The 27,749-nt window shown below is 56.5% G+C and overlaps 1 protein-coding gene across 8 annotated transcripts; it reads left to right on the forward strand.

Moving 5' to 3' along the window:
* The first annotated feature begins 465 nt into the window (after window positions 1-465).
* RRBP1 (ribosome binding protein 1) lies at window positions 466-26,049 on the forward strand. 8 transcript variants are annotated; one of them, XM_050709717.1, is made up of 27 exons: window positions 1,372-1,752; window positions 2,180-3,155; window positions 3,470-3,563; window positions 3,640-4,313; window positions 7,130-7,834; window positions 10,095-10,243; window positions 10,502-10,624; window positions 11,083-11,235; window positions 11,560-11,678; window positions 12,513-12,666; window positions 15,454-15,592; window positions 15,878-16,065; window positions 16,214-16,251; window positions 17,329-17,419; window positions 18,068-18,160; window positions 18,540-18,632; window positions 18,745-18,825; window positions 18,924-19,013; window positions 19,470-19,562; window positions 21,036-21,107; window positions 21,316-21,411; window positions 21,819-21,902; window positions 23,156-23,248; window positions 24,155-24,238; window positions 24,474-24,572; window positions 25,059-25,202; window positions 25,486-26,049. In XM_050709717.1, exons 5-27 carry the CDS (start codon window positions 7,150-7,152, stop codon window positions 25,522-25,524), a joined length of 3,000 nt encoding a protein of 999 aa, XP_050565674.1. In that variant the 5' UTR covers window positions 1,372-1,752; window positions 2,180-3,155; window positions 3,470-3,563; window positions 3,640-4,313; window positions 7,130-7,149; the 3' UTR covers window positions 25,525-26,049. The 8 variants fall into 8 exon arrangements, with proteins under 8 accessions (XP_035414475.1, XP_035414510.1, XP_035414493.1 ...); XM_050709718.1 differs by having other exon boundaries at window positions 1,372-3,155; window positions 3,640-3,802; XM_035558600.2 differs by having other exon boundaries at window positions 979-3,563; window positions 3,686-3,802.
* The last annotated feature ends 1,700 nt before the right edge of the window (window positions 26,050-27,749 follow it).

Raw genomic sequence — 27,749 nt, forward strand, 5'->3', positions numbered from 1 at the left:
TGGTTGGTTGGGGGGTTGGTTTGGAGGCACAGTCCTATGGAGATGGGCCTCTGGCCATAGCACGATGGCTCTCACGGCACACGTTAGGGTAGAGCATCTCCCAAAGAGTGCCCTAGCTCTCCTCTAACGGTTCAACCTAATAATTACTCCACCCAACGCGAACAGAGCCCCTCCCAGCCCTTTCTTTTTCACCTCCAAGACGCCGAAGCACCTAACCGATCCCACCCAGCCAACTCCCCGTGCCACAAACAGGCCCCCGAGACCCACGCCCCCCGTCCCACCACGGACCAGCACACACACGGCGCCCTGACGGGACCCCACCGGCTGCCCCCGCTCCCTCGGGGCCCCCCCTCGTCTCCCCCCAAACCCCCTCCCCCGGTGCCCCGCGGGGCGGATCGGGGGGACTACAGCCCCCAGGGGCCGGCGCGGCCCGGCCCGGCCCGGCCCGGCCCGCCCCGCCGCGCTGAGTGGCCCCGCGGCCGGGAGCGGGGCGGGCCCGGCAGAAAAGTGCCACGACTCCACACGGCCGCGGCGGCGGGCAGGGACCGCGACACGGCGCCGGTAGGGACCGCCGGGCACCGGCACCGGGGGCGGGGGGCTCGGGGACCGGGGGGGGGGGGGGCGCTGCGCCGCGGGGGGGTCGCTCGGAGCCGGGGTGGGACCCCCACCGCGACCCCCCCCCCCCCCCCCAACAGGGACCCTCTACCCCAATTGGGACCCCCGCACCGGGACCCCCCCCGGTGTGGACCCCCGCACCGGGATCCCCCCAACCCAACCGGGGACCCCCCCCCACCCGGTGCCCCCCCCAGTGCTGCGGGGTCCCGAGCGGGGAGGTGGTGGTGGGGAGGGGGGGGGGGGTCCCGTCCCGCGCCCCCTCCCCGCCGCTGCCGCGTCCCCCACCGGGGGGAGAAGGGGATGGGGGGGTCCGGGGGGGTCCCCCGGGGGGGTCCCCGGCCGGGGGGCGGCGGTGGATGAATGGCCCGCGGCGTGCCAGGGCGGTGCGGAATGGCGACGTGTGCAGGCGGCCGGGGAGGGGCCGCCCCGCCGGATGATGGACGAGGCCGCCGCCTCCTCTTCCTCCCCCGGCCCCCTCCGCCGCTGTGGGGCTGAGGGGACACCCCCCGTTACCCCCAAGCCCCCGGGTACCCCCCCTTCAATCCCGGGGTACCCCCATCCCGGGGCACCCCCCCCTTCCCTCTCCCCCTCGAACTTGGCGCCCCGCTCGCCCCGTCTGCGGTTGTCCCGAAGAAATTGCCAGGAGCCGGCCGTAGGAAATTCCGTAAGCTGATGAAGTGCGGTTGCAAAAAAAAAAAAAAAAAAAAAAAAAGGTCACAGCTACGAGGAGGTTGTTCCTTTTTTTCTTCAGCCAGGCGAAACGTGTCGCCCAGCCCGCACGGCCCTTGGGGAGCGGCGGCAGCGAGGGGTCCGGGCACGGGAGAGATGCTGGAGGGGACCGCAGGAGAGAGGCGGCGTCCCCCGTGTGGGGAAGGTGGGATGGGACGGGGTGTCTGGCACTCCATGGGCACCACAGTATTTCCAGGCTGGCCCGTACGAGCTGTCCTGCAGGTTTCTCCGTGTGGTGCCCATAGCGGGACGTCCCGCCGGGGCAGGAGCCCGGTGGGGAGAGCGTGTGCGAGGCCACCTCCGTGCCCGAAATGTCGGCTTTCAGGCAATGGCTCCTGCTTGTCCCCATCGCAGAAGGGGACGAGACCCAGCAGCAGAGTGCCACTTGGGGCCAGGGAGAGGAGAGAGGTGTGTAATAGCCGCCACAGAGAGGAGTCAAGCCACAGCTGTGCTACGTGTTGCACTGTGCTTCCTTCTAGTCTATATATGTGTGATATATACATCGATATACCCCTGCCTTTTTATTCGGGAAGGGAGCCGGCAGCGCTGCAAAGGGCCACGGGCAGGGCTGGCACTCCGCTAATGGAGCACTAACGCAGATGCAATTAAGTTGGGAGGGAACTGCTGGTAGTGGTGTGGCTGCTAACCTGAAGTCACGGCGTGTTGCTGTTTGCGCTGAGCGCCACGTGCCAGGCGAGACCAGAAAAGCGCGGTCACTTATTCAGAAAGCCTATTTACCCGGAGGCTCCCGGGGACGTGGGTAGGATCCGCTCGAGGCGTGTGGGTTTGGCTGGGGTTTTTCTTGGGCTTTCAATTTTGCCTCTGTCTGTTGCAGCCGGGTGGAGGGAGAAGCTTCAGGAGGTGGATCTGGTGATCGTCTTTTATCTGCTGACAGCGCTGCCTTCTGCTGCTGCCAGGCTGCCCTGCTATCAGCAGGATCTGGCCTCCAAGTTCCCTCTCGCTCCTTTGTGCTGGAGGAGCGCTGTCCCCAGCGATGGGGAGCCCCTGAAGCATCAGAGCAGGGCGAGCCTTTATACCCCAGAGCTGGGGCTGGGCAGCGCCCTCCCAAAAGGGCTGACCTCAGGCCAGTCCCTTAGGTGCTGCTCATGCTGGTGACCTGGGAGATAACTTCGCCCTTTGGCAGGAACCGAAATTTCAGCCTGGAAACTTGTGTGCCAGGTCAGCCAGCCTCGACACACCTGCGTGTGGTTAGGGTGCTGTAAAGCAAAGGGAGCCGCAGGCGCTGTGCAGGCAGACATTGCTTCGGGCTGTGCAGAGCCCAGCTGCACGAACCCGGTTCTCTGCCCTCCAACAACTGTTCACATCTTCTTCTGCGTTACCATAGCTGGAGGCACTGCTTTGGCACTAGAGCAAAGTGCAGGCTTTGGATTGCAGGGGGACGCGGTGCCCTGGTTGCAAAGAGCATCTTATCCCACCCCTTGAAAAGCAGGGGTAGATAGTAGGTGCATTTCCCTTTGGCTGTAGGAAAATAAGGCTTCTGTGGTTGCTGCGCAACCTGTCTCTTCCTTTGCTCCTGCCACTTGACCTGGGTGATTTAAACCAGCACTTGTGGAGGTCTGAGTTTCAGAGACACCCTGTGGATTTTGTGGAAGCGTTTGCAGAGAGGAGGAAAGCTTGGACAGAGGGGAAGGCCGTAGCCGGAGTTTTGACTCTTCCCTGCTTCTGGCAAATGCACATGCAAGGCACCGAGCAGGGCCCATGTGCCACACGTGTGTGGCCACGCGTCCTGGAGGCTGTTCCACGCTTAAAGCCAGCGAGGCCGAGGGCTTTGCTGGTTTCACTTCCTTATGGTGAGTTGGACTTTTGCTCGGGGCAAACAGAGGTGACTCTGTGGTGCGAGGTGGTGAGGGAAATCTGCTCTCCTGGGCTGTTAGCTGGGGTTTTTGGAAGTTTGATGGATAACTAGAAAAAGCCACAGGGACTGAAGAGTTAGAGGACAACTTTGCAGGTAGCTCCTTTACGGGAAAAGGCAAAATAGTGGTTGTCTGTCTTGTTCCTGTTCTGGTGGCGGTAAAAGAGCTTTATCTGAACAAGCTATTTTTGGGAAGGAGCAGGAAGGAGTTTGCATGTGGAGGTGTTTGATGATTTTCACTGTTTTGACTAGGGTGGTGACTAGGGGGTGATCCTGTCTGAGGAACTTCACGCAGATTAACGTGCTCTGTGTCAGACGTGAGCTTGATCTTTGGACATGGACTCAGGTGGGTGTCAGAGCACCCCTCATGCTCAGCATGATGCCAGTCTGGGCATCGGGCTGAAAAATACTCCTGCGGGCAGGAAATCACGGGCTACCCCTGCACCTATCCTCCGGTTTGCGCTTCAGGAGCAGGTACAGAGGGGAAGATGCTGAAGTCTGGAAGCCTCAACAGAGCCCGGCCGTTGAACCAAGCCCACCAAGCGTGAGATGTCGCTCAAGGCATCGGCGAGCAGATAAGCCGCGGTACCTCCGGTGCCCTATTTTCCCTGCCTTCGCTGAGGCTTGGTGCAGACGCGAAGTGTTGGCAGGCTTTCCTGCCGAGCGGCAAGGCACACGCTCTTCTGTCGCCAAGCTCGCGAGAGGGGCTGTGCCTTGCTGTGAAAACCCAGAAGCAAACTTTGAGCCCTTCAAAGGCAGAGCTGGGGCTCCTGGGGGAGGCAGCAAGCTCAGGAAATGCCAAAGCGGAGCTTTGCTCCCGATGCTGGCGCTGCGGCGCGCTGAGTCTTAACATTTGTGCAGCGGGAAGTTCCCGGAGGAAGCCTTTTAAAGAAGACTCCCAGTCCAGGCTGGTTTGGTGTAAATGCACGTGGTGCTTGTCCAGCCTGCTGCCGTCTTAGTGCATGCACGCGTCCCGGAGAGGGCTGCTGGGCTGCCCTGCACCACGTCTCTGCTGCCACTGCTTGCTCCTCGCAGCCAGCCCCACGAGATCCACGACAGGACTGACATCCCCTTCGCCTGGAGGCGTTGCTGCCCGGTTGGTGTTTCTCATCCTCCTTTTGGGTTTTATCCTTGGGAGCAGCCGAGGGGCCGCCTCGGGGTCTGCCTCCTCTGTGCTGCTTCTGGGAGCTCCCGAGGAGCTCTGTGACCGCTCTGCCAGCAGGTTCAAGGCGTCCTCCTAAGTCAGTGGGGTAATGGGATGCCTCCCTCCTCGCAAAGAGGCTTCGTGGCTTCAGCAAAAACCCCCCAAACGCTGCCCCGTCACCACAGCTTTGCCACGCGGATGTTAATGTGCCAGGTCAGATTCTCTCCCTTGTTCAGCAGCAAAACCACTGAAGGTGCCGGAGCCCGGAGGGGGAAAATCAGGACCCTTTGTGCCAGGCAGTGGCTGGTGCTCTGGGTTTTTTGTATTTTTTTTTTTTTTTTGGAGGTGGGGGCTGTTTGGTTTAGCTAGGAAGGACTTCTTACTGCTAATCTCCGCTGTTATCTCGCCCTGGCTGTAAAGTGCACGAGGAGGCAAGGTACAGGCTTTTACTGCAGCGTGGCTGGGTGAGGCTCAGGCACCCTGCTCCGGGTCCCCGCGTGGGCTTTGCGGAGGGGCAGCAGCGTGGGGTGGGACGTGGGGCGGGCAAGGAGCTCTGGCACTGCCTGTCTCACCCCCTTACTGCTCCAGCCCCTGCGTGGCAGCGCTGTCCTGCCTCCTCGGGCTCCCCGTGCACATCGGACGTGTCCGCAGCAGAGGCTGGAGCCAAGTGCTGGGGCTTGAGAGCTGCAGGAGCCTCCTCTGCAGCACCCTGCCGCCGGCACTGCTTGTGGGTACGGCACAGACGCAGCCACAGGGCTGCCAGAGCCAGCAAAATTTTGGGCACAAAGTCTTGGCTGAGCTCTGGAAAGGTGCTTCTGATGCCAGCCTGTTGTTTTTTCTTTTCTTTTTAATTCCATTCCTATCCTCCCTAGGCTCCGTGCAGCTGCTTTTGGAGGTGGTGGTGGCAGCTGGTGGGGCTGGGTTGGATTTGCCAGCTCTTGGTGATGCCCTTGCCCCAAGCTGGAGCAGCACATTTGCTCTAAGTACAAACAGCGTGAGGGCAGGAAGGGTTTATTCTTACCAATGTGTGGCGGCTGCTGGGTGAGAAATGCAGGTCACGTTGTTCTGTCCCCAGAATCATCTCAACAGCTCGCAGACACCTCAGTGTAACCCTAAAACCAGTATTAGGTTGTAGATGCGTGTTCTTCAGCCCTACTTTCTAGTTGCTGCAGGGGAGAGGAAATCCTGCCTTTTTCACCCGGCGGGTTAGGAGCGATCCGTTTCTGTCCTGGTGGGAAAGACCCCGAAGCGCTCACTTGCTACAGCCAGAGGGAAGTGACCCAGCACTCAGTGTGCTGGGACGGAGCAGGCTGAGGCTGTTTAAATCCCGAATGACAGGGTGAGATGTGAAACGGTGAGTGCTGTAGTGTCAGCGGGGATCTAGAGCAGTGCCCGGGGCAGAAAGTTGGTCCTTCCAGGGGCGGCTGGTTCCAGCTGGCATTCAGAGCCCTCCTGCCTGCCAGCTTCCTCCGCTTCGCCCGGGATGCTCGGGGAGGGCCGGGCTCCTGGTGACAGTGCTCCTCCCCGGGCAGGTGAGTGTCTGCAGTGGGAGAGGGCTGGTCTGCGGCTCCTTCTGGCTCTGCATCGTCTTCTTTAGCATTGGAGAAGGGTTTCGATGCGCGTGACGTGTGTTGTGGTGGCTGTCTTCATCGCGCCGTCACCCGCTAGCTGCAAGCGTGGCTTGGGCTTCAGCTCTGGGTGTGAGTTCACTGCTCGGGCTGGTAGAAAGAAAAAGCCACCGAGGGTTTGAAGAGATGCTGATCTCCTTAGTTTTTCTTAGTTTTGCCTACTCCCCTCCCTCCTCAACCCACAACCTCTTAGAAAGGAAACTTGATAATGTTTACAGTTAAGTGTGGGGATGGGAACTTCGAAGGGCTTTCTGCATCTTCCTGATTATGTTTTGAGGCACAATGATGAGAAACTGTCTTTGCCTTCCTGGAAAGCGTTCCTTTGCATCTCAACTGGTCAGCTCCTGCATCCCCATCTGGGGATTAACGATCCGCCTCGGGACCACGTGGAGGTTATCCTCTGGTAGGAGAAATGCAAGCGGGACAGCAGGGAAGAGACTGTTTTAGGAGCTTGGGACATGGTTCAGTTAGAAATTACGCAGCTTGTGCTTTCGCAAGGCGAACGCTCTCCAGAAGTCACCGGTGTGATGGCAAGGGGAGAAGGGCAGGGCTGTTGCACAGCAGGTGCTTCTGCGTTTGGAAGCAAGCAGGGAAAGCTGTCCTCCTCGTGCCTTCTTCTTCCTTTCTTCTTGGTTGTTGTATTCCAGAGTTGAGATCTGAACGTGTGTCTGGGCTGAAGTGCTCCGAGGACTCGGGAGAGGTCCTGGCAGAGCCCAGCTCTTGGCCAGCCTGCCCCAAGCTGTCTGAGGAGGGGCTCTGGTGTTGCCCCTGTGCCACAGTTATTGCCTAGGGTCATGCAAAACCATCCCGGTGGACACGTAAGAGGTGCTTGCTCGTTTCCATCTCTGATCACATCCCTGGTGTTTTCCTTCCGGCTCTTTGGTTCCTCTGGAGATGGCTACCAGTGGCATTGGTTGCAGCAGGAAAACTGGAGAACGGTGGATAGGCAACGTGGTGGAGGGGCAAAAGCTGGTGATGTATATGGCCTGCTGGCCCTCACCAAGGGGCTATGAATCTTGGCCATTTGGCCATCACTGCAAGATGACTGGAAATGCAAATGTTCTTTCAAACTCCCTGCTTGGCGAGGTGATTGCGTCTTTGGGTTTTCCCCTGGCTAACTGTTGCTCTCATGTCTTGCAGGCGCAGAAGAATAAGGCAGGATGGATGTGTATGATCCTCAGACGCTGGGTGTTGTGGTCTTTGGAGGCTTTATGGTGATATCGGCCATTGGGATCTTTCTGGTGTCCACCTTCTCCATGAAGGAGACGTCTTATGAGGAAGCCTTGGCAAAGCAGCGTAAAGAGCTTGAGAAGACCAACCAGCACAAAATAGAGAAAAAGAAGAAAGAGAAACCTGTTGAGAAAAAAGGAAAAGCAAAGAAAAAGGAAGAAAAACCTAATGGAAAGATACCGGAGCAGCAGCTGCCTCAGGAAGTGACAGACTCTTCCAAGGATGTGGTTCTTGAGCCTGCCGCGGTGCCTGAGCCCGTAACTCCCGTTGAGCCTCCGATCGCAGTGGTGTCAGTGCCCCCCCAGGAAAAGGAGAAACCTGCTCCGTCTCCTAAGGAGAAGAGGAAGAAGGAGAAGAAGGTGGCAAAGGTAGAGCCTGCTCCTAGCCCAGCGCTGGCTTCCCCTCCTGTCAGCGTTCCCAAAGGTTCTCCTGTCTTGGAGGTGACCCCTAAGGAGGTGCCTGTTGTGGCCGTGCCACCAGTGGGCACGCAGCAAAGTGCCCCAGTTGTCAGCTCGGTCCCCGTCAAAAAAAACGAGGCTCTTCCAGCCCACGAGGAGCAAAAGCATGATGGACCTGTCAAGAAGAAGGCCGCATCCAAGAAGAAGTCTGAGCCAGGTAAGGCCAAATTCCTGTGTGTATCCCCGCTGAGTAAGCAAACAGGGAGTCGTGGTGCTGTTAAAACAGCTGTCCTGTTCTGAGATCTTTGTTCTCCTTCCCTGTTGGAAACAGGGCAGCTATAGAGCGGCCGTGTCTGGTGAGATGGACCTTCTGTGGGAAGGTGGGTGACTCTAAAAGTTTCCTCCTCATTCAGCGGAGGTGAAAAGGTGCCCGGTGGAGGAGAGAGGAATGAAGTTGTTTTACACTGCAGGGGACTCGTCATGGAATAGTTTGAGAGAAGTGCCTAGCTATGTCAGGGCAAAGGGAAGTTTGCCTGTCACAGTTCAAGCCTCACCTGATTGACTTGGAGATAGAAGAGATCAAAGAACGGGGGCTTACCCTTTCCCGGGTGTGAATAGGTGTGGGGAGGGAAGAAACAGCTTTGTAGCTGGATTCCTGCCTCTCGTTGCACCGATGTGAACAGTTTATTTTTTGTTTTTGGTTAAATGACACTTGCAGGCTCTGAAGTGCTTTAGCTTGTGTGCTGCCCTACCTGTAGAAGTATTTCCATATGGACATGTCACAGAAATCTCTCAGGTGTTCTCAAAAGTGTGATGTGATGCCTGTGTCCTTTTTGTGAGTGAACACTTTACGTGGTGGCCTTCTCCAGCATATCCAAACCCAGGCTGCCATGCAACCCATTAGGTTTTGCACCCATGTTTTGGGAGAGGACCTGCTACTCAGCAGGAAATCTTGCAGCCACGGGTCTCCAAGGTCAGGTTAAAGCCCTTGGATCTGCTTCTCTGACGAAAGGATTTTATTAAAGGCCAACTCCATATAAAAGTGGGGTTTCACATTGTTTGAGCTCGGGAGCAACTGCTGCTGAAGTCTATTGCAGCAATAGGAAATCGGAGGTGACTGGTTTGGCATGTGCACCTGGGGATCCAGCACCGCCTCTCCAGCACTGAAAAACATCGCCATGAATCCAAGCTGGAACAGCTGGGGCAACATGGATGGGAGACAAACTCTTAGCTCTTGTTTACAGCGGGGAGTTTTTTGGCTGCCATGCGCATCCATTCCTTCAGATACGAAGTACAGATCCCGCGTGTCTTAGAGGCCAAGAGTGTCTGAGGTGCTCCTGTGGGATTTTTCAAAGGAAAGCTCTTGGCAATGTTTGCACCACAAAGCTGACTGCAGTTGGCCCGTGGTGTTGCGGGCAGCCTCTCAGTGCGTGCTGCGATGTCTCTCCCCTTTTCAAAGGCAGAAGCAACAAATTATCCCGCGGCAGATAAAAACCCAGGGTGTTCAAAGGCATGTCTTCGGCGCTCGAACAGACAGCAAATCCGACAGGAGTGGCCTGGGGGTCTCGCGTGGTTTGTTTTTAGTCTCCGGCACTGCGAAAAACGCTTGCTTGCAAGTGGTTAATGTGTACTTGGGTCCCAGGTCGTTAGCTCTGATAGTAGGAGCTGGGCTCTGCCTTGAAACGCCTGTGGGTGCCTGGTCTGGGCTGCGCTGCTGAATCAGCTCCTGCCTTTGGGCCTCCAGGCAAGCAGCAATTCGTGTCTCCGGTGCCACGTGTCCCCCGGGGTTTGAGAAGTGGCTCTTCGGGCCCCTCGTCCCCGCCGTGCTTCCCCGTGGCAGCTTCGCCAGGGCATTGCTCCGCCACGGCTTCTTGTTTCGCCGCTTCCTTTTGCGGAGACGGGCTGAGGCGGAGCAGGCCTCGTGCCGTGCCTTGGCAGGCTGCCCCGGCCCCGTTCGCCGGCTGGGAGGTGGCGGTCGTGTCGTGCCCTCCTCGTGCAAAGACAGCGCGTGTAACGCTGCCGGGAGATGGGCAGAATTTCCCCGGTGGGTCCCTTCGCCCAGCGGGACCGGGCTGAGGAAAGGGACGTGCTCTCACCCGCGTGGATGAGATGCGAGCCAGATGTGAGCCATGGGGCAGCCCCGGCCTCTCCTCACAGAGGCGGTGGCTCAGCCTGGCGGGGTCGGGCTGTACCGGGGTGGCCTCCATGCCCGCTCCTGCCCAAGCTTGTCCTTCACACGTTAGCAGATGGATAGGGAATTGTGGAAATGCAGAACGGTTGAGGATGGAAGGCACCTCTGGAGGCCGTCTGGGCCAGCCCCCTGCTCGTGCAGGGACACCTAGAGCTGCTTGCCCAGACGTGGAAGGAACTGAAATATCAGTTGTGGGGTTGGAGCCTGCTTAAGGCATTTGTTTTAAAAGCAGGTGATGCTCTGCCATTGACTTGAGTGGTCCCAGTTCCTCTTCTTTCCTCCCTAGCACCTGCGGACTCGGATGGGCCCCTCTACCTGCCCTACAAGACGCTTGTGTCCAGCATCAGCAGCATGGTGTTCAGCGAGGGAGAGGCCCAGCAGCTCATCGAGATCCTGTCGGAGAAAGCGGGCATCGTCCAGGACACCTGGCACACGGTAGGCCTCTGAGCACCTCGGTGGCCATTTACTCCTGACCCTGCCTCTCTGCTGAGCCTTGGGAGGGAGAGCTCCGTGTTTTTTGGCAGGCTGGGGGCCCCGCTAACCCCAAGGGCCAGTTCTAGAGACCAGAGCTGGGTTTTTGTTGGAAATAGAGGGCAGGAACCTGTCCTGCATGTTGGGTGGCTCCTGCCTGTAGGAAAAGAGGGTGGGTTTGGAGGTGGTCGTCCTCACTGATGTGCTGCCTCACGCTCACAGGCAACGCAGAAGGGGGACCCGGTCACCGCCCTGAAACGCCAGCTGGAAGAGAAGGAGAAGCAGCTCGCTGCTGAGCAGGAGGACGTGTCTGCTGCCAGAAACAAGCTGCGGGAGCTGAGCAAGGTAGGTGCTGTGCAGCCTTCCTGGTGTCGTTGTAGCTCACCCTGTTCTGACAAAGCGGCGGTGCCACGAGCCTCTTGCTCCCCGACATTTCATCCCCCTGGGAAGTGGAGTATTTAATATTTGGTATTTAGTGTTTTTTTTTTTTTCCTCCCTGCTTTGTGCCAAATTTTGTGTGATGATCCAGAGGAAAAAAAAAAAATCTAGACTGTCTTACTCCTTTCTCATTGCTGGCCCAGTGTGGAACAACAGTGGCATCCAGTGGCCACAGTGCCCAAAACAAAATGCAAAAGGAAATGAAAGTGCTAAGTGACTTGGCTTGGCTGTGCTGCGCAGGTGGCTGGTAGCTCTTAAAAGGCAGAACTTTTAAGTCTTCTGAATTAGAAGGCCCAGTTCTGCATTTCCTTGAAACGAGGAAACTGGAGCACCGAGGACTAAGCAGGTGACTTCTCTCCTTGCAGGAACTTGCAGCTGAGAAGGCCAAGGCGGTGGCCAGCGAGAGCAAGCTGAAGGAGCAGCTGGTTGCTCGCGAGCGGGAGATCACCGCAGTTCAGGCACGGATGCAGGCGAGCTACCAGGACCACGTCAACGAAACGCAGCAGCTCCAGGGAAAGGTAGGCTCTGGAGCATCCTCCTCTGGCTGCCTGATGGATTTTGGCCTCTGGGAGTCTACAGAGATGGAGAGCGGGGAGACCAGAGATGTGGGGAGGTGGGGGTGACCCTGTGATGCTCAGTTCCCCTGTGAGGACTTTCCTGGACCATGGTGCGGGTGTGTGGGAGCATCCTCACGAGGCATTGCATTCCTGGGGGCCGTCAGTGTCTGTAGACTGAGGAAGGGGGTGAAGCTCCCGTGGGCATGTCCCTCTGTGCTCAGCAGGCTGGGCTGGGATGTCGCGTGCTCCCCACAAAGTGGCGTAACCCGTGCTGGCTTCCTCTAGATTCGGACCCTGCAGGAGCAGCTGGAGAACGGCCCCAACACGCAGCTCGCCCGCCTGCAGCAGGAGAACTCCATCCTGAGGGACGCGCTCAACCAGGCCACCAGCCAGACGGAGAGCAAGTAAGACCACAGCTGGGCTGGGGGGCAGAGGCTGGGCCTGCCTTCTGGCACACCCTGGGGGTTAGCTGTCCTTGGGTCTCCAAGGGACCTCTGACACCCCCTGCAAAGCCTATCGCTGAGTTGAGGTACCCAGAGGTAGAGGAGGGAGGGAGGAAGAGTCTGCCAAGCGGCTTCTGGGGGCTGGCGGTTGGAATGAGGATGTTTTTCCCATGCTGTGGCTCGTGACAAAGTGGGAGGGCAGGGGAAGCCCTCTGCCGTGAGGCAAGGGCTACCCGTGCTGACGCTGGAGCCAGCAGGCAGTGGGAGGGAGAAGGGACTGGGAGGTAGCGAGGCCCTTCCCTGCTTAGGTGAGCTCGTGCTTCCTGGCTTGAGAAGAAATCCAGCTGGCTCTTGGAAATGAGTGATGCTGCAGAGAAAGAACCGAGACGTGCCTGATGCTCGTAGAACAAATACGAGCTAGATAGAAGAATTTCACACTCCTTTTTATAGAAAATATGAAATAGCTGGTGATTAACAGCGGTAAAATAATTACAGACTGGACTCCAGATGCTTAGAGAACTTCCTCTTGTGTCTGGGAATACAGATCCTCATGTCTTCTACTTCATAAGAAAGGAATGTCTCCTGTGATTGAAATACCGCTTTTGAAAAGTGATTTGTCAACTCTTTCCACCCCCTCCCTGAAGCAGCAGGCGTACCCTAGAAATAGGAAAATGCAACCACTAAAATGTTTCAAGTCCCCTATCAGGCCCGCAGGAGGCTGTGTTCCCCTGGACGTTACACCAAGGATACTCGACTGTCCTGTGGGCTAAAATAACCCTGCTTTTTCTGGTCCAGGCAAAACGCTGAGCTGGCCAAGCTGCGGCAAGAATGCAACAAGCTGATGAAAGAGCTGTCTGAAAAATCCGAGGTGCTGCAGCAAGAGGAGCAGCAGAAAAAGAGCTGGGAGATCAAAGCGGTGGCCTCCGAGAAGCAGCTCGAGCAGTTGCAGGTCAGGCAGGCACTGTCGGACCCGCTCCCCTGGCAGGGACGTGTGGTGGCTTGCAGGAGGGCCCGTGCTAGCTGCGGCTCGAGCTTGTGGCGAGGGGACAGCTGGCTGAAGCAAAACAGGAGTGCGGGGCTTGGCCAGATGTTTTCCCTCTGATCTTGTCTGGGTTGCTTAATCTCCATGTGTTTCTGGTCATTCTCTCTTGAAAGAGCATGCATGAGGTTGGACAGAGGGAGGGAGAGTTCAGCAGGAGGGCCAAGCCCCACAGTGTTCTGGGTTTGTGACCTTATGTGGTCTTTTTTTTATTATTATTATTTTTCTCCAATGGAAATTGAAAATGGCAGCTGCTTAGAGCAAAGGCATCCCATAACGCCCCTTCTCCCTCAGCACCCTTCGGAAGGGAAGGTGCTAATGTCACACCCTGCCTTCTCACCCCTCCCTCTGCAGGGGTGGGGGGGTCACAAGGGACACTGGCTGTGGGGAATCGGGCTCTGTTAATTCAGCTGTCGAGAGGTAAGGCTGTGTGCATGCTGCTGATGGTGTATTGTGCACACACACCTTACCCCACTCAGTAGAATTGTCCCTTTCCAGGTTAGTTAGGGGCTAAGAGGCTCTGATGCCCTGGAGGGGGGCTGAATTGCTTGGGATCTATGGACGTGGCCATGGAAGGAGCTTGGAGGGAGGGATTTACCAGCCGCAGCTGGAAGGCAAACTGCCTTGCGGATCTCTCAGTTGCCTCTCCCGTGGTAGTTTGTCACACGCATTGTGGCTTTCTTGCATCATCCATCACCAGCAAAGCCCAGGCAGCATGAGACCCAGTTAAAACCATTCTTCTCACACACCTCTGAGCCTGGCGTGAAGGTGTTGGGGGAAATCTAGGCTGTGCACGCTGCTCAGTGTGCCTGGTGCTGCCAAATGCCCGGGACCTGAACTGGCAGGCTGCAGCTGGCCGTGCCTCCTGGTCCCTGCTGTACCAAATGTGGCCGGGCGTCGAGCCTGCTCTGCTGCCTCCTGACAGTGCTGAAAGCCTTGGAGGCAGCAGGGAGGGGAGCGCCTGGGAAAAGCAGGGCTTTTTCTGCAGCAGTACGGTGGTGCCTCCTGCTAACAGGGCAGTTTTCTGTTTTAAAAACAAGACAAAAAACACCAAAACCGGAGATGTGATAGAAAACCCCCTGGCCCCCATCAGCTTGGCTCTGGGCTTGTGTAGATGTGGGTTCACTCCCTCACCAGCTCTCAACTCAGCTGTTTTCAAGCCTGTTAATCGTAGCACAGGAGGCAGAGCTCGGCTTTTTGGTGTCACCAGGGTGTGGCTGGCGTTTTTTGGTGTTTTTTTTTTTTTTGGGTGATCACAGGCTGCCTCCCGTGCAGAGACTCTGTGGTCAGAGCACGTCGCCAGCAGCAGGCTGTACGGATGCAGGGAAAGCATTTTCTGGCAGGAAGCAGCACTTGTGCTGGGGTTCTGCTAAGCTAGGGTCTGGGAGCACTGATCTTGGCAGTACGAGGGGTGTTCAGGGTCCTAGCTCTCGATTTTCGGGGTGCCTGAGGATGCAGATCTTCTTCCAGCGGACTGGTTTTGGACCCCTGCTGCTTTTGCAGTCAAATAGCAAGAGAAAGTGAGGAGCCTGAGTGACGTGGGCACGGTGCGAGGGCAGAAGCTGCCTTAAAACATCAACTTATAGGCGTGCTTTTAGGAGAACTTCTTCGGGGCTGTCAGCTTGCTGCATGCCTTAATGTTAGTCAAATAATAATAATAATAATAATAATAAGCTGCAGGTCTTTAAAGCCAGTGATGTGTTTAAGGTGCCTGCGGTGATGGGGAAAACGTGCTTCTGGAGCTCGGAGCTGAGGACTTGGTGTTAAAGCCTCAGGAAGTGGAGAAGCACTGCTTTTTTTGGCAGTTCTGGAAGCATCGTTCAGGCAGAGACTGGGCTGCTCGTTAGCCTCGCTTTGTCCCCGTCACACAAAGCGCTCGCAGTGGGGTGATTCGTGGAGCCGCTGGTTTGCAGCACGCCTCACACCCCTCGCTCTGCCTCTCCCCTCTAAGCGCATGCCTTGGCCAGGCCTCTTCTCTGCTGCTTTCTAAGGTGGAAAAAAGTCTTCCCTGGCCCAAACCACGCAGAAAATTCCACCGCCTATGGAAACACGTGGCTGGCCGGCTGCGTCCGGCTAATTGCCGTGTCAGTACCTCTCCGTGCTGGGCTGGGGCACCAGCTGCCTGCACGGGATCTGCTCTTCGGGAGCCAAAAGCACCGAGGCCGCTCTCCCTGGTGTAAAGAGCACGTGTCGCTCCCTGCGTTTTGGCAGGGCGTTTCCCTCTTCTCCCTCCCCACTGCACAGTGGCAGCTGTGAACGCCGTCGGTAAACGGAGCCGCGTGGCGGCTGCCAGAACAAACCCATAGCAGAAAGGTTTGGAGACGTCGCTCCGGTTTGGAGACCCGGGCTCCGAGCGGTGGCTGGGGCTTTGCGAAGGGGAAGCTTTCTGCAGGGCTGCCCAGCCAGGGCTGTGCTTTAGGGCCGGAGCTTGGGGTTTTTTCGGCATTCAGCTCCCCTCTTCCAGGCTGGAGGGGAAGAGAGGGGGTTGGCGGTAGTGTTGACCCAGAACTGAGACATCGGGGTGTTGTCTGATTCCCACCTGATTACAAAAGGAGGTGCTTCACGCAGAGGGGAAGCGTGACAACCCTGCTCCCCCAAAACACAGCGTGAAAATAATGCTACGTGCCGCTGAGCTTAGCTTCACGTTGGCCGGGACGCCCAGTGTGCTGTTTAAAGCCTTCTCTTCCCGCTGTGCAGGCTTCCCAAAGAGAGGTGGAGGCGACGCTGCAGAAGAGGTTGGATGAAGTAAGTGACGAGCTCCGCAAAACCCAGGCCAGCTACAAGAGCCTCTTAGCAGATGCAGAGAAGTCCAAAGGGCAGCAGCAGAGCATCGCTGGTGAGGACCGCGAAACAGCACAGGGAGAGCCGTGGGGCAGCTGAAACACGAGGCAGATCTTGAGTTTTTGGGGCAGGGTGTTTGATGGGGCTGTTCAGGGCAGGATGAGTAGATCTGGGGGTGAGTTGGGCTTCCCAGTGTCAGTGCAAACAAGACGCGGGGCTGGTCCATGGTCTTGCTGATGCTGTGTCCCCAGAAGGCATCTGTGGCCAAGCGACCAGGATGGGGAGTCTCTGAGTTTGTTTGCACCTACCTGACTGTGTTCCTCTCCCCTTCCTCCAACAGAACTGCAGGCCAAGCTGCTGAGCTCCGAAGCAGAGCTTAAAAGCAAACTGTCGGAGCTCGACAGCGTGAAGGGGAAACTGCAGGATGCCAGCTCGGAGAACGCCAAGCTCCTGGAGAGGATCAAATCCATCGAAGCTCTGCTGGAAGCAGGCCAGATGAGGGAGGCAGAAAAAGACAGAGACCTGCAGGTCCTGTGCGTTTTTAATTGGGGTGGGAGGAGGATAATATTAATGTTGGTACCTGTGTTAGCTCTGTTGTCTCGCTGTGGGGTGCCAGAGATGGCTGATCTGCATCTCTTGCCTAGGACGGGTGATGAAAGTGATTTCTGTCTTCCAGGCAGCCAACGAAGCAGAAATGAAGCAGATGCAATTAAGGTAGGTCTAAGTGCTGCTTAGCGTACAAAAGCTGCTTGCTCTTCCAGCTTGCTCCTTGACCCCAAATAACAGCCAGTCCGTGCCGAAGTGACGCTTTGATTGCTGTCAGGCACGTGAAGGCTAACTCTTCCTGTAAAACTGACTGTGCAAGTTGTGTTGGTGCTGGGGGTGGTTAGGGACCTGGGACGCCTCTGATCCAAGTCTGTGCTAAAAGCTGGGCCATTCAGAGTAAGGCTTTTGGGGCTATTTTAGGTGAATTTGGGGTATTTTCAAGGATGGAGATTCACCACCTGTCTGGTTCCCTCTTCCACTGTCTGACAACCTCCAAGTGTCGGTGAAAAAGGGTTTCCTGGTGTCTCACTGGTTTCCCACATCATGACTTGCGTCTGTTGCCTCTCACCCCTGTGCAGGGCACCTCCGAGAAGCTCAGTCCACGGCAGGAGAATTTCTCAGGTGCCCTCGCTGTGGGCAAGCACCTGGTGTTCCCTCTAAAGGAGGGCAGTTGTTCAACACAGGGTCCTGGGACCCCAAGAGATTTGAGTGATTCACGTCAAGGGCTTGCGTCGTCTTTGGTCTGCTCCAGCTGAGCCTCCCTGCAGGGCAGCTGGTGGATCTGAGGGTGTGGAGGGAAGCTGCAGGCTCCGAGGTGTAGCTGGTGGTGCTGATTCATGGCTATTCAAGATAGTAGGGTGATGCTTTCAAGACGCAGAGCTGTGGGCTATCGCGGTCTAATGAGCCATGAGTGGGAGCGTGTTGGGAGCAGTTCCAGTTGTATAATCCAGCGTTTGTGGCCTTTGGCTCAAGTTGTTTCTTCCTCGTCCTCGATGCACAGCTAGCCAGCTACTCACTTGTTACTGATGATAAGTCAGTAGAAAACTAGACCCCGCTCCAGCATGGCTACGATCTTTCGTTTCTGCAGTCCTGGTTTTAGTCCCACAAGTGCAGCCCACTCCCTCCATCTCCCCATGCGAGTGCAACTCCCCGCTGCTTGTAGATCCCAGAGCAGACCCCAGATGCAAAATCCCACCCGGGCGGGAGGTGGAGGCGGAAGCTCACCCCTGCATCATCTCATTCCAGGCTGCAGGAGAAAACAGACCAGCTCTCGTCTTTGGAAAGGGAAGCAGCGGAGCTGCGAGAGGCAATGGAGCAACAGAAGACAAAAAACAACGTACGTGAGCGAACCGGGCATGGATTTGCTGCTCGGATCACTCCGTGGTGCAGCACCGGGCTCTTCCAGCCCCGTGGAGCTCAGGGGGTCTCGCCTTGTCTGCCAGAGAGCAGGAGGGCCCCTGGCCGGGTGTACACCTCATGTGCTCAAGCTGGTGGGCTGCATGGGTGGGGTGTCCCTCCCCTGTCCTCCTGGGAGGCTTAGGACCTTGTAAGCAGGGAGATGCTATCCAGCAAGGTCTAGGGAACCCCTGCTCAGGGGTCCCTCGCTCCTCATTGCCTCTCTGCTCCTTTTGCCTCTACTGCAAGGCTGCATCAGTTGCCTGGAGGCAACCTCGCAGCCTTCTGCCAGGCCTACGTCCTCTTCAGTCAGCTCTGAGGGCTGCTTTTGGAGCTTGTCTCCACCCAGGTCTGCTCTGCTCCTGCAAGAAGGCTCGAGCATTCGGGCATTGCCTGAGCAACGTGCTGCCTTGGGTGGCCGCAGGGTTAGAGGAGAAAGGAGCGCACGTGGGTGGTGGGGTGGGAGATGCTCGACAAAAGTGATGGGCTGCCCATTTCCCTGAACGGAGGCTTTGGTGTCCTCCAAAGGCAGCTCGGTGGCCTTCAGCATGACGTGTGGCTTATTGCCTTGTGTGTGTGGTCGTGGCAGGACCTTCGTGAGAAGAACTGGAAAGCAATGGAGGCGTTGGCCACGGTGGAGAAGGCATGTGAGGAGAAGCTACTTGCTGCTACAAAAGCAAAGGTGAGCCTGGTATTTCTCCTCAGCGGTGATGTCGGTGTTGCAGGGGAAGCAGTCAGTCTCCTCAGGCCGCCAGAACTGTTTGCCCTGGGTTTCCTGTCTCGTCTTAGGAGCAGCGCTGGCCTAACCTTCCTGACAGCTTCTCCAAATCTCGTCTCGAGGGCAGTGTAACCACAGTACAGGTCACAGCTGGGGAACCAGGGCCACGGGTGAACTGGGAGGGATATTTCAGTGACCCTCAGCAGCAGCAGCACTTTTCCCTGCTTGCTGGGTTTCCCGTGCCAGCTTACCCGTGCAGACACACAAAAGCAGGACTGGTACAGGCAGCCTGGCCCACAGGCACCTCAGACCTCCTCTCCATGCCAGTTTGTCCCTCTTACAGGAGGAGTTGGCCCAACAGCTTGACACCTTCCAGACACAAACCAAACAGACGCTGCTCTCTGCCCTCCCAGAAGTCACCGTGTCCCCGCAGCAGGTAGGCACCTGCCTGTTCAGACCCCTGCAGGGCCTCTGCTGTGCAGGTACGTCAGGCATCTAAGCATCCTCTTCCTTTCTTTTCCCCTCCTTGTCCTGTTTTTCACACTCAGGATTATGATACGTGGCTACAAGAATTTAAGGAGAAGACAGTGAATGTGCTAAAGCAACGCATCAGTACAACAGAGCCCGCGGTAAGTGAAGGGGCTGGAAAGTGGAGGGGCAAGGGAGCGTTTAAGTCGCTTAGTTCTTTTCCTCATCTCTCTTTTTCTCCATCCTTCTCCCCTTTCAGGATTCAGCACTTAAATTAAAAGAGGCAGAGGAAGCGCAGAGCACTTTACAAGGAGAATGTGAGCAGTACAGAGCTATCCTCGCAGAGACGGTAAGTTACAACTCCTCGTGTTGGTCTTCTAGTAGAAACACAACTCCATCTCCCAGCAGCCCAGATCCTGCCGATGGGCTTGTGGTGGGCATCACACGGTATGCTGGGGCTACCATGGACAAAATTATTTGCTGGTGAGACAGGGGAAGAGAACAAACGCGAATTTCTAGAGTTTTTCTTCAGTCTAATTATGCTGGAAACCTTCCTGGTGGTTGTGGGATGTTGTTTGAGGCAGGGTGGCACAAGCAAAGGCTCCACTAAGCAGGGTGGGTGAGCTAGTCTGGGAGCTGGGAGTCCCTAGCCCCACCTGGGGCCCTTAATTCTCTTGCTCATGCTCTGGCCCAAGTCCTTTGGGAAGAATTGGGTATCCCAGGGCATCCAGCCCCAGCAGCAGCTGTGGTGCTCCCCTCCGGAGGGCTGGAGGATGCTGGGGCTCAGCTGGGGCTTTGCCAACAGGAGGGGATGCTGCGAGACCTACAGAAGAGCGTGGAGGAGGAGGAGCAGGTCTGGAAAGCAAAGCTCACAGTCTCTGAAGAGGAACTCCAAAAGGTGGGTGTTTGGGGCACACCTGGCTTGGTTGCTGATGTACAAAGGCTCCTGGAGCAGGGAGGCTGTTGGCTATAAGGCGGATGTTGACCCTCACTGTTCCTGCCAGCCTTGAACTCTGAGGCACGAGGCCTCCTGTCGCAAAACTACCACAAGAAACCCACCTCACTGAGCCTTTCTTCCACCTGGGTCCCACCTCCCTGCCTGGTATGTGCGGGAGGAGTGGGTTGCAGCTCTCTGGTAGTTGGGAAACTACATTACTGCTCCAGTAATCCAAGCTGTGAGGCTTGGAAGCCAGGCCGAGTCCTCCTGGTGGGCACTGGCTTGACTGAGGCAGAGCACGTGCCGTGCTCTTGGTCTCCCCTTGTCAGAAGAGCTTGGCTTGCTCTCAATATCTAGGTTGTCCTTGGCTTTGGTGGAGGCTTCAGAAAGGAGCTGAGGTCCAGGCATGTGCTGTGCTTAGTTTTTGGACCAGCTGTCTGTCTAGCTCCGGGTACCACTCTCACTGGTTAGAGAGCCAGCCAACAGCTGCCAGAGAGCCAGTGTGGCCCAGAAGTCTGGGGGGACGTGTTTTGTGAACTCCTGTAACTTAGCTGGAGCCTAGGAGAACCTGGCTGGTCGTGCCTCTTCTGCCAAGCTCTCTGCCCTCAGTATCCTCTTGAATGCAGAACTAAAATGAGACCGCTTTCCGCGATCAGGTTGCTCGCCACCACACGGGGTTTTAAAGCTCATCGGGGCTGCAGAGAGACGGGCATGCTCTCATACAAGAAATCTTTAATTTCTCAGCCGGTCGCTGGCTCCAGCAGCGCTGCTGGCTGCCTGGCAGTGAGGGCTGGCGGTGAGCACACGGGGGTGACGTGGCTGCTGCTGGTGTGTGCTGACAGCACGGCGTGCGTGGCGGGGTGAGCGTGGCGGCTGGGGCAGGTCCCGGAGCAGTTCTGCCTCTCCGTGGAGAAGAGGCGAATTCCTCCCTTGCAAAGAATTCCGCAGCCACGAAGTCCTTCTCCGAAATAAATCCGGGCTTAAATGCAAACAGCATACTTCGAGCTTTCGGATAGCTTGGCTTCTCTTCGTAGCAAAGCCAGGGACACCTCATTGGAAAAACTGCTCTGCTGCTTCCAGACCCCAGGTGCTCTCAGCAGGAGTCGCGCTGGGTTCGGTGCCAGTTTCTTGGGTGTTGAAAGCTGACTGCAGCCAGCAGGCAAAAGCTGTTACCTTGCTTCACGATTTATGGCCCGGGCTTGTTGGACTAACCTTTCCTGGGAAGAGGAGCTCCTGCTGGCCGCAGGCCAGGGAGCTCCAGGCTGGTGTCAGGATTCCTCTGTGCAGGACAGAAGAAAGTGGGGGAGGTGGGAGCGAACCACAAGCTGGTTATTGGTTGTGCAAAATGCGTTCAGGACCACAGTGAAATGCCATTTACTGCCCCATTTTTGTTTGTTTGTTTATTTATTTATTTATTTATTTATTTTGGCTTAGTCACAACTCCAGTTGAAATCCCTTGAAGACATGGTAGAGAAGTTGAAGGCAGAGCTGCAGAGCACGGATCAGGTAAGGCTTTTTGGGTGCTTGGGAAAGCCTGGGTGCTGCCAAGCCTCTGGGAATTCCCTGCTCAGGCGCCAGGCCGATGCGTGCTGTGCTTGGGCTGAATCAGAACCCACCTCCTGACTCACCCCGTGGAAGGTGGGCTTGCAGGGTGGCGCGTGTTTGGGATGACTGGCACCTCAAACACCCTCTGTGCTCTTCCCTTTTAATCCAGCTAAAGGAATACATCTCTCTTCTGGAAGCACAACTGGAAAATCACTTGCAGACAGCCAGCTCCGAGCGCCAAAACTACACAAAAGAAGTTGAAGACGTGAGTGCGACAACCATTACCTTCAGTATTTCTTCTTCTAAGCCCGATTCACCACCCGTCCCCATTTTGGGGATCTGACGAGTGCCCTGGGGGTTTGGAACTTTGCAAAGCAGGAGAAAATAGAGAGCTGTTTGCTCCAGTCTGGGTTGTGGATGCCTAATGCCAAGAGATGCATTAGCAGGCTGGTACAGGGAGATCTGCACGGAGATGTCCACAATGTGTCCGTAGTGCCCCGGGGCATCAGGATGATTGGGTTGGGGGGACCCCAGGGCAGCAAGAGAGGGGCAGGGCTGGATTTCTGTGGTGTAGTGTGAACCATGGTGGTTTGGAAGTGGGGGGGGGAAAAAAGAAAAAGCCCCAACCCTAATGCTCTTCCTTACTCATTGCTTTCTGTTTCTCCCGGCCAGTTGAGGCAGCTCTTATCAGAGTCCCAAGAGCAGCTGGAGGCGGCGAAGACAGAAACACAGAAGCAGAGCAAAGAGCTGGCCCTGGTAAGGGAGATCCCTGGAGGTGCACCACCCGCCCGCATGCAGGGCAGCTGCTTGGCCTCGGGGCAGTTCACAAACGGTGACCCCAGGGTTCGTCTGCCTGCTGGTAGCCCCGCTCCTCCCCGCGGGTCTGGAGAGAGGAGAAAAGGCACAGCCAGCACGTGGGTAAACCTGGTACTCCCAGGCACGAAACTTTCCGAGCAAATGTTTGTGACCAAGTAGGGGATTTTACTTGCCTTTCTTTCTTCCTGTGGTGGTAGCTGGAAGGAATAGAGAGCAGCACAGCTTGTGTGAGCTGGCACGTAGTGCAAAACCCCAGCTGTCCCCCTGATGGACACTGATTACCCCCCCTATACCACTCTGGGCAGACATTTGGGTGCCTTAAGTACCCTTCCATCCAGCTCTGGGTGGGATGAATTTTGTAGTGTATCCCGTGGGTGTAGGAGTTGCTTGGAGGGCTGAAAGATGGGGCTGGGTTTCTGCGGGTAAGTGGGAGAGAGGCCTGGGATAAAGGGCCAGGAAAGCCATCAGACCTGCCAAATTCGTGAAGGCTTTTGCTTTTTAAATCAGTCCTTTGATTGAGACAGCAGTCGCTGCTTTGGATTTTAATATGTAAATGCTTCATTCTTTGAAAGCATATCTCACCAGTGAGGTTTAGGAGTCCGGGTTAGGGTAGGGCTCCGGCCAGTCAGTGCTCCCATGAGCCCTGCTGCAGTGAACTGAGGGTCAGGAGGTTTGTTTTCAAAGTCCTGGGTGGTATCCCTGGCTTGCAGGGGTGCTCAGAGCACAGTGAGCTGGGAGCTCAGTTTCTCTTAAGTCCTGTGACTCTTCCGAGCGTTGTAGGTGCTGTCATCTGGCTCGCTGAGCAAACCAATGCAGCCTTTTGCTCTTGGGGCAACTTGGTGCTGGGTGGTCATTAGAGCTCATCTCGTTAGATGGGCAAGCAGCTGTAGGCACTGAACACGTTTGTGTCCATCTAGAAGCTTTCCCTGTCTTCTGGACGGGGCGAATGGTGAGCAGGCAGTTTTAACTGCTGATGCGGGATTGAGTGGGGCTCCAGTGGGTGGAGCTGGGGGCTTTAACTGGGGAGGTTCAAAGAGGCTGCTCCCCCCAGCCCCGTCCCAGCAGCTTCTGACCATTTCAGCTGGTGTGCTGGCAGAAAGGCTGCCAAAACTGCTCTGTAGGTCCTTGTGGGTCTTGTAACGGCTGTGGTGTGGGGTGTGTAACCGAGCCAGGCTTGCTGCTCCTCCTTCCAGGTCAGGCAGCAGTTGGGTGAGATGAAGAGCCACGTGCAGGACGGAGAAGTCGTGGGGTCACGAGCTGAGCTGAGCGATCCCACGCCCTTCGAGGTTAGGGGGGTGAGACCGTGGCTCGCAGGGGCGCTGCCCCTTAACCGTGTCCCTCGTCCCGTCTCACCGTCTCTAACCGCATGGAAAACCGCGCGTGGCTTTGCTGTCCTGTCCTGGGTGTACGGGGCTTGGTCGTGGAGCCTGGGGGAATGCATCCCCCAGCCCCTTCAACCACACGTCCCGCTCCTTCACCAGCAGGGCTGTTCCCTCGGGAGCCCTCTGTGCCAACATCAGGCTGGGGACGTTTTTGGGGGGCAGGCAGGGAGCGCTGCCTCGAGCCGGGGTTGCCACACGGTGATGCCCCTTTGGGCGCAGGGCTCGGGTCTGCTCGGAGGCCATCCCAGCGCTGCTGCACCAGGAGCCCCTCCTGGCTGGGGGCTGGGGATTAGGATTACAGAGCTCACGTAGGAGCAGAGGCCCTGCAAATCTCGCCGGAGCCGGGCTGAAGGCATTAGCAGCGGCTGTTCCTGGCGGGCTAACACCTCTTGCCGGTGGCAGCTGCTGCCCCAAGCTGGGCTCTGTCTCTCTCTCCTTTAATCCTGTTAACCGTGGAGCCTTCTCCTGGGCACTGCTCATCTGCTGCAACACGGGGACCCGCCAGATGCTCCCTTCACTCTGTCGTGCCTCTTGTCCCGAGTCCCAGCTTGTGCTGCCCAAAAAGCAAGCAAAATTTGGCGATGCAAAACCAACCCCAGGCTCACCATCAGCATCCTCCTGGCTTTGTGCAGAGGACAGATGATGTTGCCCCTCGGTGCCTTGGACAAAGCTCCAGGTTTTGTTTCTTCTCTGTAGCCCAGCTTCCTTGGTAATGGAAGAAGCTCGTCATCCTCCTTGTTCAGGCCTTTGCTTTTTTAATTATTATTATTTTTATTTTGTTTCCTGGACGCTTTCCCCTTCTCCACGCAGTTGAAAACTCAGCTGGAGCAAAACGAAGCGCTGGTGGAGAAGGAGCAAGCGCTGAGGCAGAAGCTGGTGCTGGAGCTGGAGGAGGTAGGTGCTGGGGGAATGAGGCCGTGCTCGTAGAGGGGCTTGGGGCTGCGAGCGAGCACCTCTGGAGAGTGGCCAAGAAATGCTGGGGCAGTGCATCCCGCCGCCTGACGGTGGCTCTGTAACCCGCTAACAGCAGAGGGACAGCCACCGGGGCCCCGCTGCGTGGGGCAGGGTGCAGGAGGGGCCCACTGGTGCCGGCTGGTGTGTTGTTAATGGTTGCGTGTCCCCCTGCCAGGCACAGGGCTCAGCACGCAGCTTGCAGGCGGAGCTGGAGAAGCTGAGACTGGCTGAAAACGCAGCGGCTTCAGGCACGGAGGAGGCCCAGCATCTCAAGGTGATTTGGCTGCTGCCCTGGTCTCTGCTGCCACGGCTCAGCACCAGGCACAAAAAGCCTTTTCCAAGCAGGGCTATGGGCGTGATTTTTGGTTCCTGGGGATGGCGGGGCAGGGTGGATAGTTCCCATGGAAGGTGCTCCCTGCCCTAACGTGGCTGAAGGACAGCAGGGTGCACGTTACAGCCCCTTGTTGGCCAGGGTACGGGTGATGCTCTGAGCTGACCGCTTTAGCACGTGGTTGTGCAGGCGTACAGGGCAGATCAGTGTGCTCCCTTGAGGTTGTTTCATATCTCCTGAGTTTGCTGGGGTGACGCCTGGCCCCTACAGCAAGGAGAGAGCTGGCTGCTCATCCAGCTCATGGTCACTGAGGCCCCTGGGTGCAGCCCCGAGGTGACCAGGTGTGTTTTGGAGGGGAAGGGTCCCCTGCAAGCAGCCTAGACTGCAGAGGGAGGCTCAGGCGGATGGCTTCTTTTTACTCCCATGTAGGAAAGACTTGAAAAAGAAAAAAAACTAACAAAGGACTTGGGCCAAGCAGCAACCAAACTACAGGAGCTACTGAAGGTTACCCAGGACCAACTGGCCAAAGAGAGAGAAACGGTGAAGAAGTTGAAAGAACAGCTTCATGAAACGGTACTTGTTCCCAGCACCAGCCACAGCCGTGCCTTCCCTTGATACAGGCAGGGAAACGTGTGTCAGGTGGTGGTTTAAAATGGTAGCAGTGGGGCACCTACTGCCAGAAACCACCTGGCTGGCTTTTGGCAGCCCCTGGGACTGCATTGGATGGTGGTGACGATTCTCCCTGCCCAGACGGGAAGATCTGGCCAGCCTGTGAAATGCTCTGCTGCTTAACCTGCAGTGAGAGTAAGAATGAGAGCCAGCTGAGTAACTGACCTCTCCTGTGTTTCTTCTCCAGGGGGAAGAGGACAGTTCAAAGGAAGGGACTTCGGTTTGATGAGTCTGTGACTTAGAACTTACCCTTCAACTTACCAAAATGCCTTACACATTCCTAAAAATAAAAGTATATGCTGAATTTACTGTAGATAAAATACAAGCCATTAGTGACCCAAAACCTAGTTTTGAAACTTTAAAAAAAAAAAAAAAAAAAAGGAAAAAAAAAGAAACCAACAACCAGTAAACACTGCAGGTGTACGTTTGTAAGAAAACCTTCATGCTGTTTTGTACAACCATTCGTTCCCGTGGGTGCTGCTCTCGACACGTTGGGGCAGATGCCGGGGCTCGACCCTCCTGTAGCGGCAGAACCCACGAATGTGTGAAAAGGGAAGACTGTGTTTGTACATCAACCGGTGCAATTATTATTTTATATATATATATATATATATTATTTTTTTTGGAGTGAAAGAAGTGTGAAAGTAAGACCCACCAGTGGAAGGAAGCCTCTCTTTGACGGGTGGCTCTCGGTGCGTATCCTTTGTGTACTTTCTGGGTGTCGATGCAATTAAAATGACGTCGTAGTGAAGAGCGCTTGTTCTTTATTTTTCTGGTTAGTTTTCAAAGTTGCTGTGCCAGGTGCGTCTTTGGGATGACTGAAGTGTGACCCTGCTCTGGTCAGAAGTGGATGCTTTGTTCTCTTGCTGTGCTGCAGCAGCTGTCCCCTGATTTTCTTCCAGTACAGGTGAAGGAGGCGCAGAGCTTCAGCCGTGGTGCTCCAGGTGTGATGAAGTGGCTGGGGTCACGCAGCCTTGAGGGGTGCACTGGTGTGGCTCACGCTGAGCACGGGGACAGACAAGGAGCCTCTCCCTAGCAGCTCCTGGAGACAGCAGTGCCAGCAACTCCAGCCTGCCTGGGACTGTCCTGTTTTGCTTAATCCTTGGGGTTTCCCCTGTCCCTTTGGCCCTGTAATGTGGTGGTTCTTGCTTGCTGCAGGGATCTCCAGCTGTCTGTTCTTGCCTTTGGGGGGGCTGCTTTATTATATTTTATTTTATTTTATTTTTTTTAAAAAAAAAAAAGCTGGTTTCTTAGGAGAGGGCACGTGATCGCTTGGTGCTTGGTTCCCCATAGTAAAGCTACTGAGCCTAATGCTGACATCAGCTGTGTTTGAGAGAAGGGGAAGAGGGCTCCAAAGGGCCCGGTTCCTCCAGCATTTGAGAAAAGGCAAAACCAGAACGGGGTAGCGAGCAAGGGAAGACGTGCCTCCAGTTTGGTCCTGGGAAGGGCAGTGTGCTCAGCCTCTCCTAGGCACCAGAGGCTTCAGGCAGCTGATGCTGGCGGCTGTCCCAGGAAAAGCTCTGGGTTTGAGGCCCCAGAGCTGCAGGGCCTGGGTAGGAGGCTGCAGGGAGGGAGGGGGTGCCCCATCCACCTCCCCACCATGGTGCAACGCTCGCTGCAGCCCCGGCTGCCTCTTCCTGCAGGAAAACCACAAAGCTGCCTTCCCCCGAGGGTGGCGGCTCAGGACCAGAGCCGCTGCTGGCCCTGCTCCTTCTGCCACCCGGGCTGGGGGCTGAGCGCTCCCCTCCAGCGCTGTGGCTTTGGAGGTGGGTTTTTTTGAGGTGGTGCGGTGGCTGGGCAAGCTCGATGCTTCTGTACTCACTGTGGGGAATTGCTGAGCGGCCCAAAACTGAGCTTTGGGTGTGGACAGGGTCCTAGGGCTCACACACCTGGCTGGAGGGGAGCTAATGGCCGTGTCCTGCTGCAGGGTGGTGGCCTCAGCCCCTTGTGTGGCTGCCACCCGCCAAAAAAAAAAATCTAAACCAAAAAAACACAACACAAAAACAAACCCACCCTAACGAGAAAACCCTAGGCTGGAACAAGCTGCTGAGAGGCTGGGGGCGGCCATCACGCCAGAGAGCAGTTGGTGGGATGTGCCCCAAAGCAGTGAGTGTAATATGATGAAACCCTTTGGTTTTCTCAGTTTGTTGCTTTTGCAACAGCCGTTTCCTTTATCGTGCTTGCTTGTGCAAAACAGACCACGCTCAACAAGTGTGCCTATGAGAGCGGTAGCAGCACCCCCCCCCCCCCCAACACAGCCAAAACGAGAGGGGACGGGATACAGTTATGTAGGCACTGCAGGGCTGGGTGGGCTCCAAAAACCACGTGAGAGTAGATTCGGGCTCCTCAGCATGGGGGACATGTTGCCCTTCAGGCCATCACCAGGCTGGCTATTTTTGGGTAGCAGAGAGGGGCTGGTCGTGTTAAGTAAAGCTGACGATGGAAAGGGGT

This window comes from Cygnus atratus, chromosome 3, assembly GCF_013377495.2.
Source record: "Cygnus atratus isolate AKBS03 ecotype Queensland, Australia chromosome 3, CAtr_DNAZoo_HiC_assembly, whole genome shotgun sequence".
NCBI classification, from domain to species: Eukaryota; Metazoa; Chordata; class Aves; order Anseriformes; family Anatidae; genus Cygnus; species Cygnus atratus.

Excerpts from the sequence above, each read along its gene's own strand:
- RRBP1 (XM_035558582.1), top strand. The coding sequence starts at position 7,150 with ATGGATGTGTATGATCCTCAGACGCTGGGTGTTGTGGTCTTTGGAGGC. Across the intron at positions 19,563-21,035 it reads CTGAAGAGGAACTCCAAAAG|TCACAACTCCAGTTGAAATC; the intron begins GTGGGTGTTTGG and ends ATTTTGGCTTAG. Across the intron at positions 25,203-25,485 it reads AAGAACAGCTTCATGAAACG|GGGGAAGAGGACAGTTCAAA; the intron begins GTACTTGTTCCC and ends TTTCTTCTCCAG.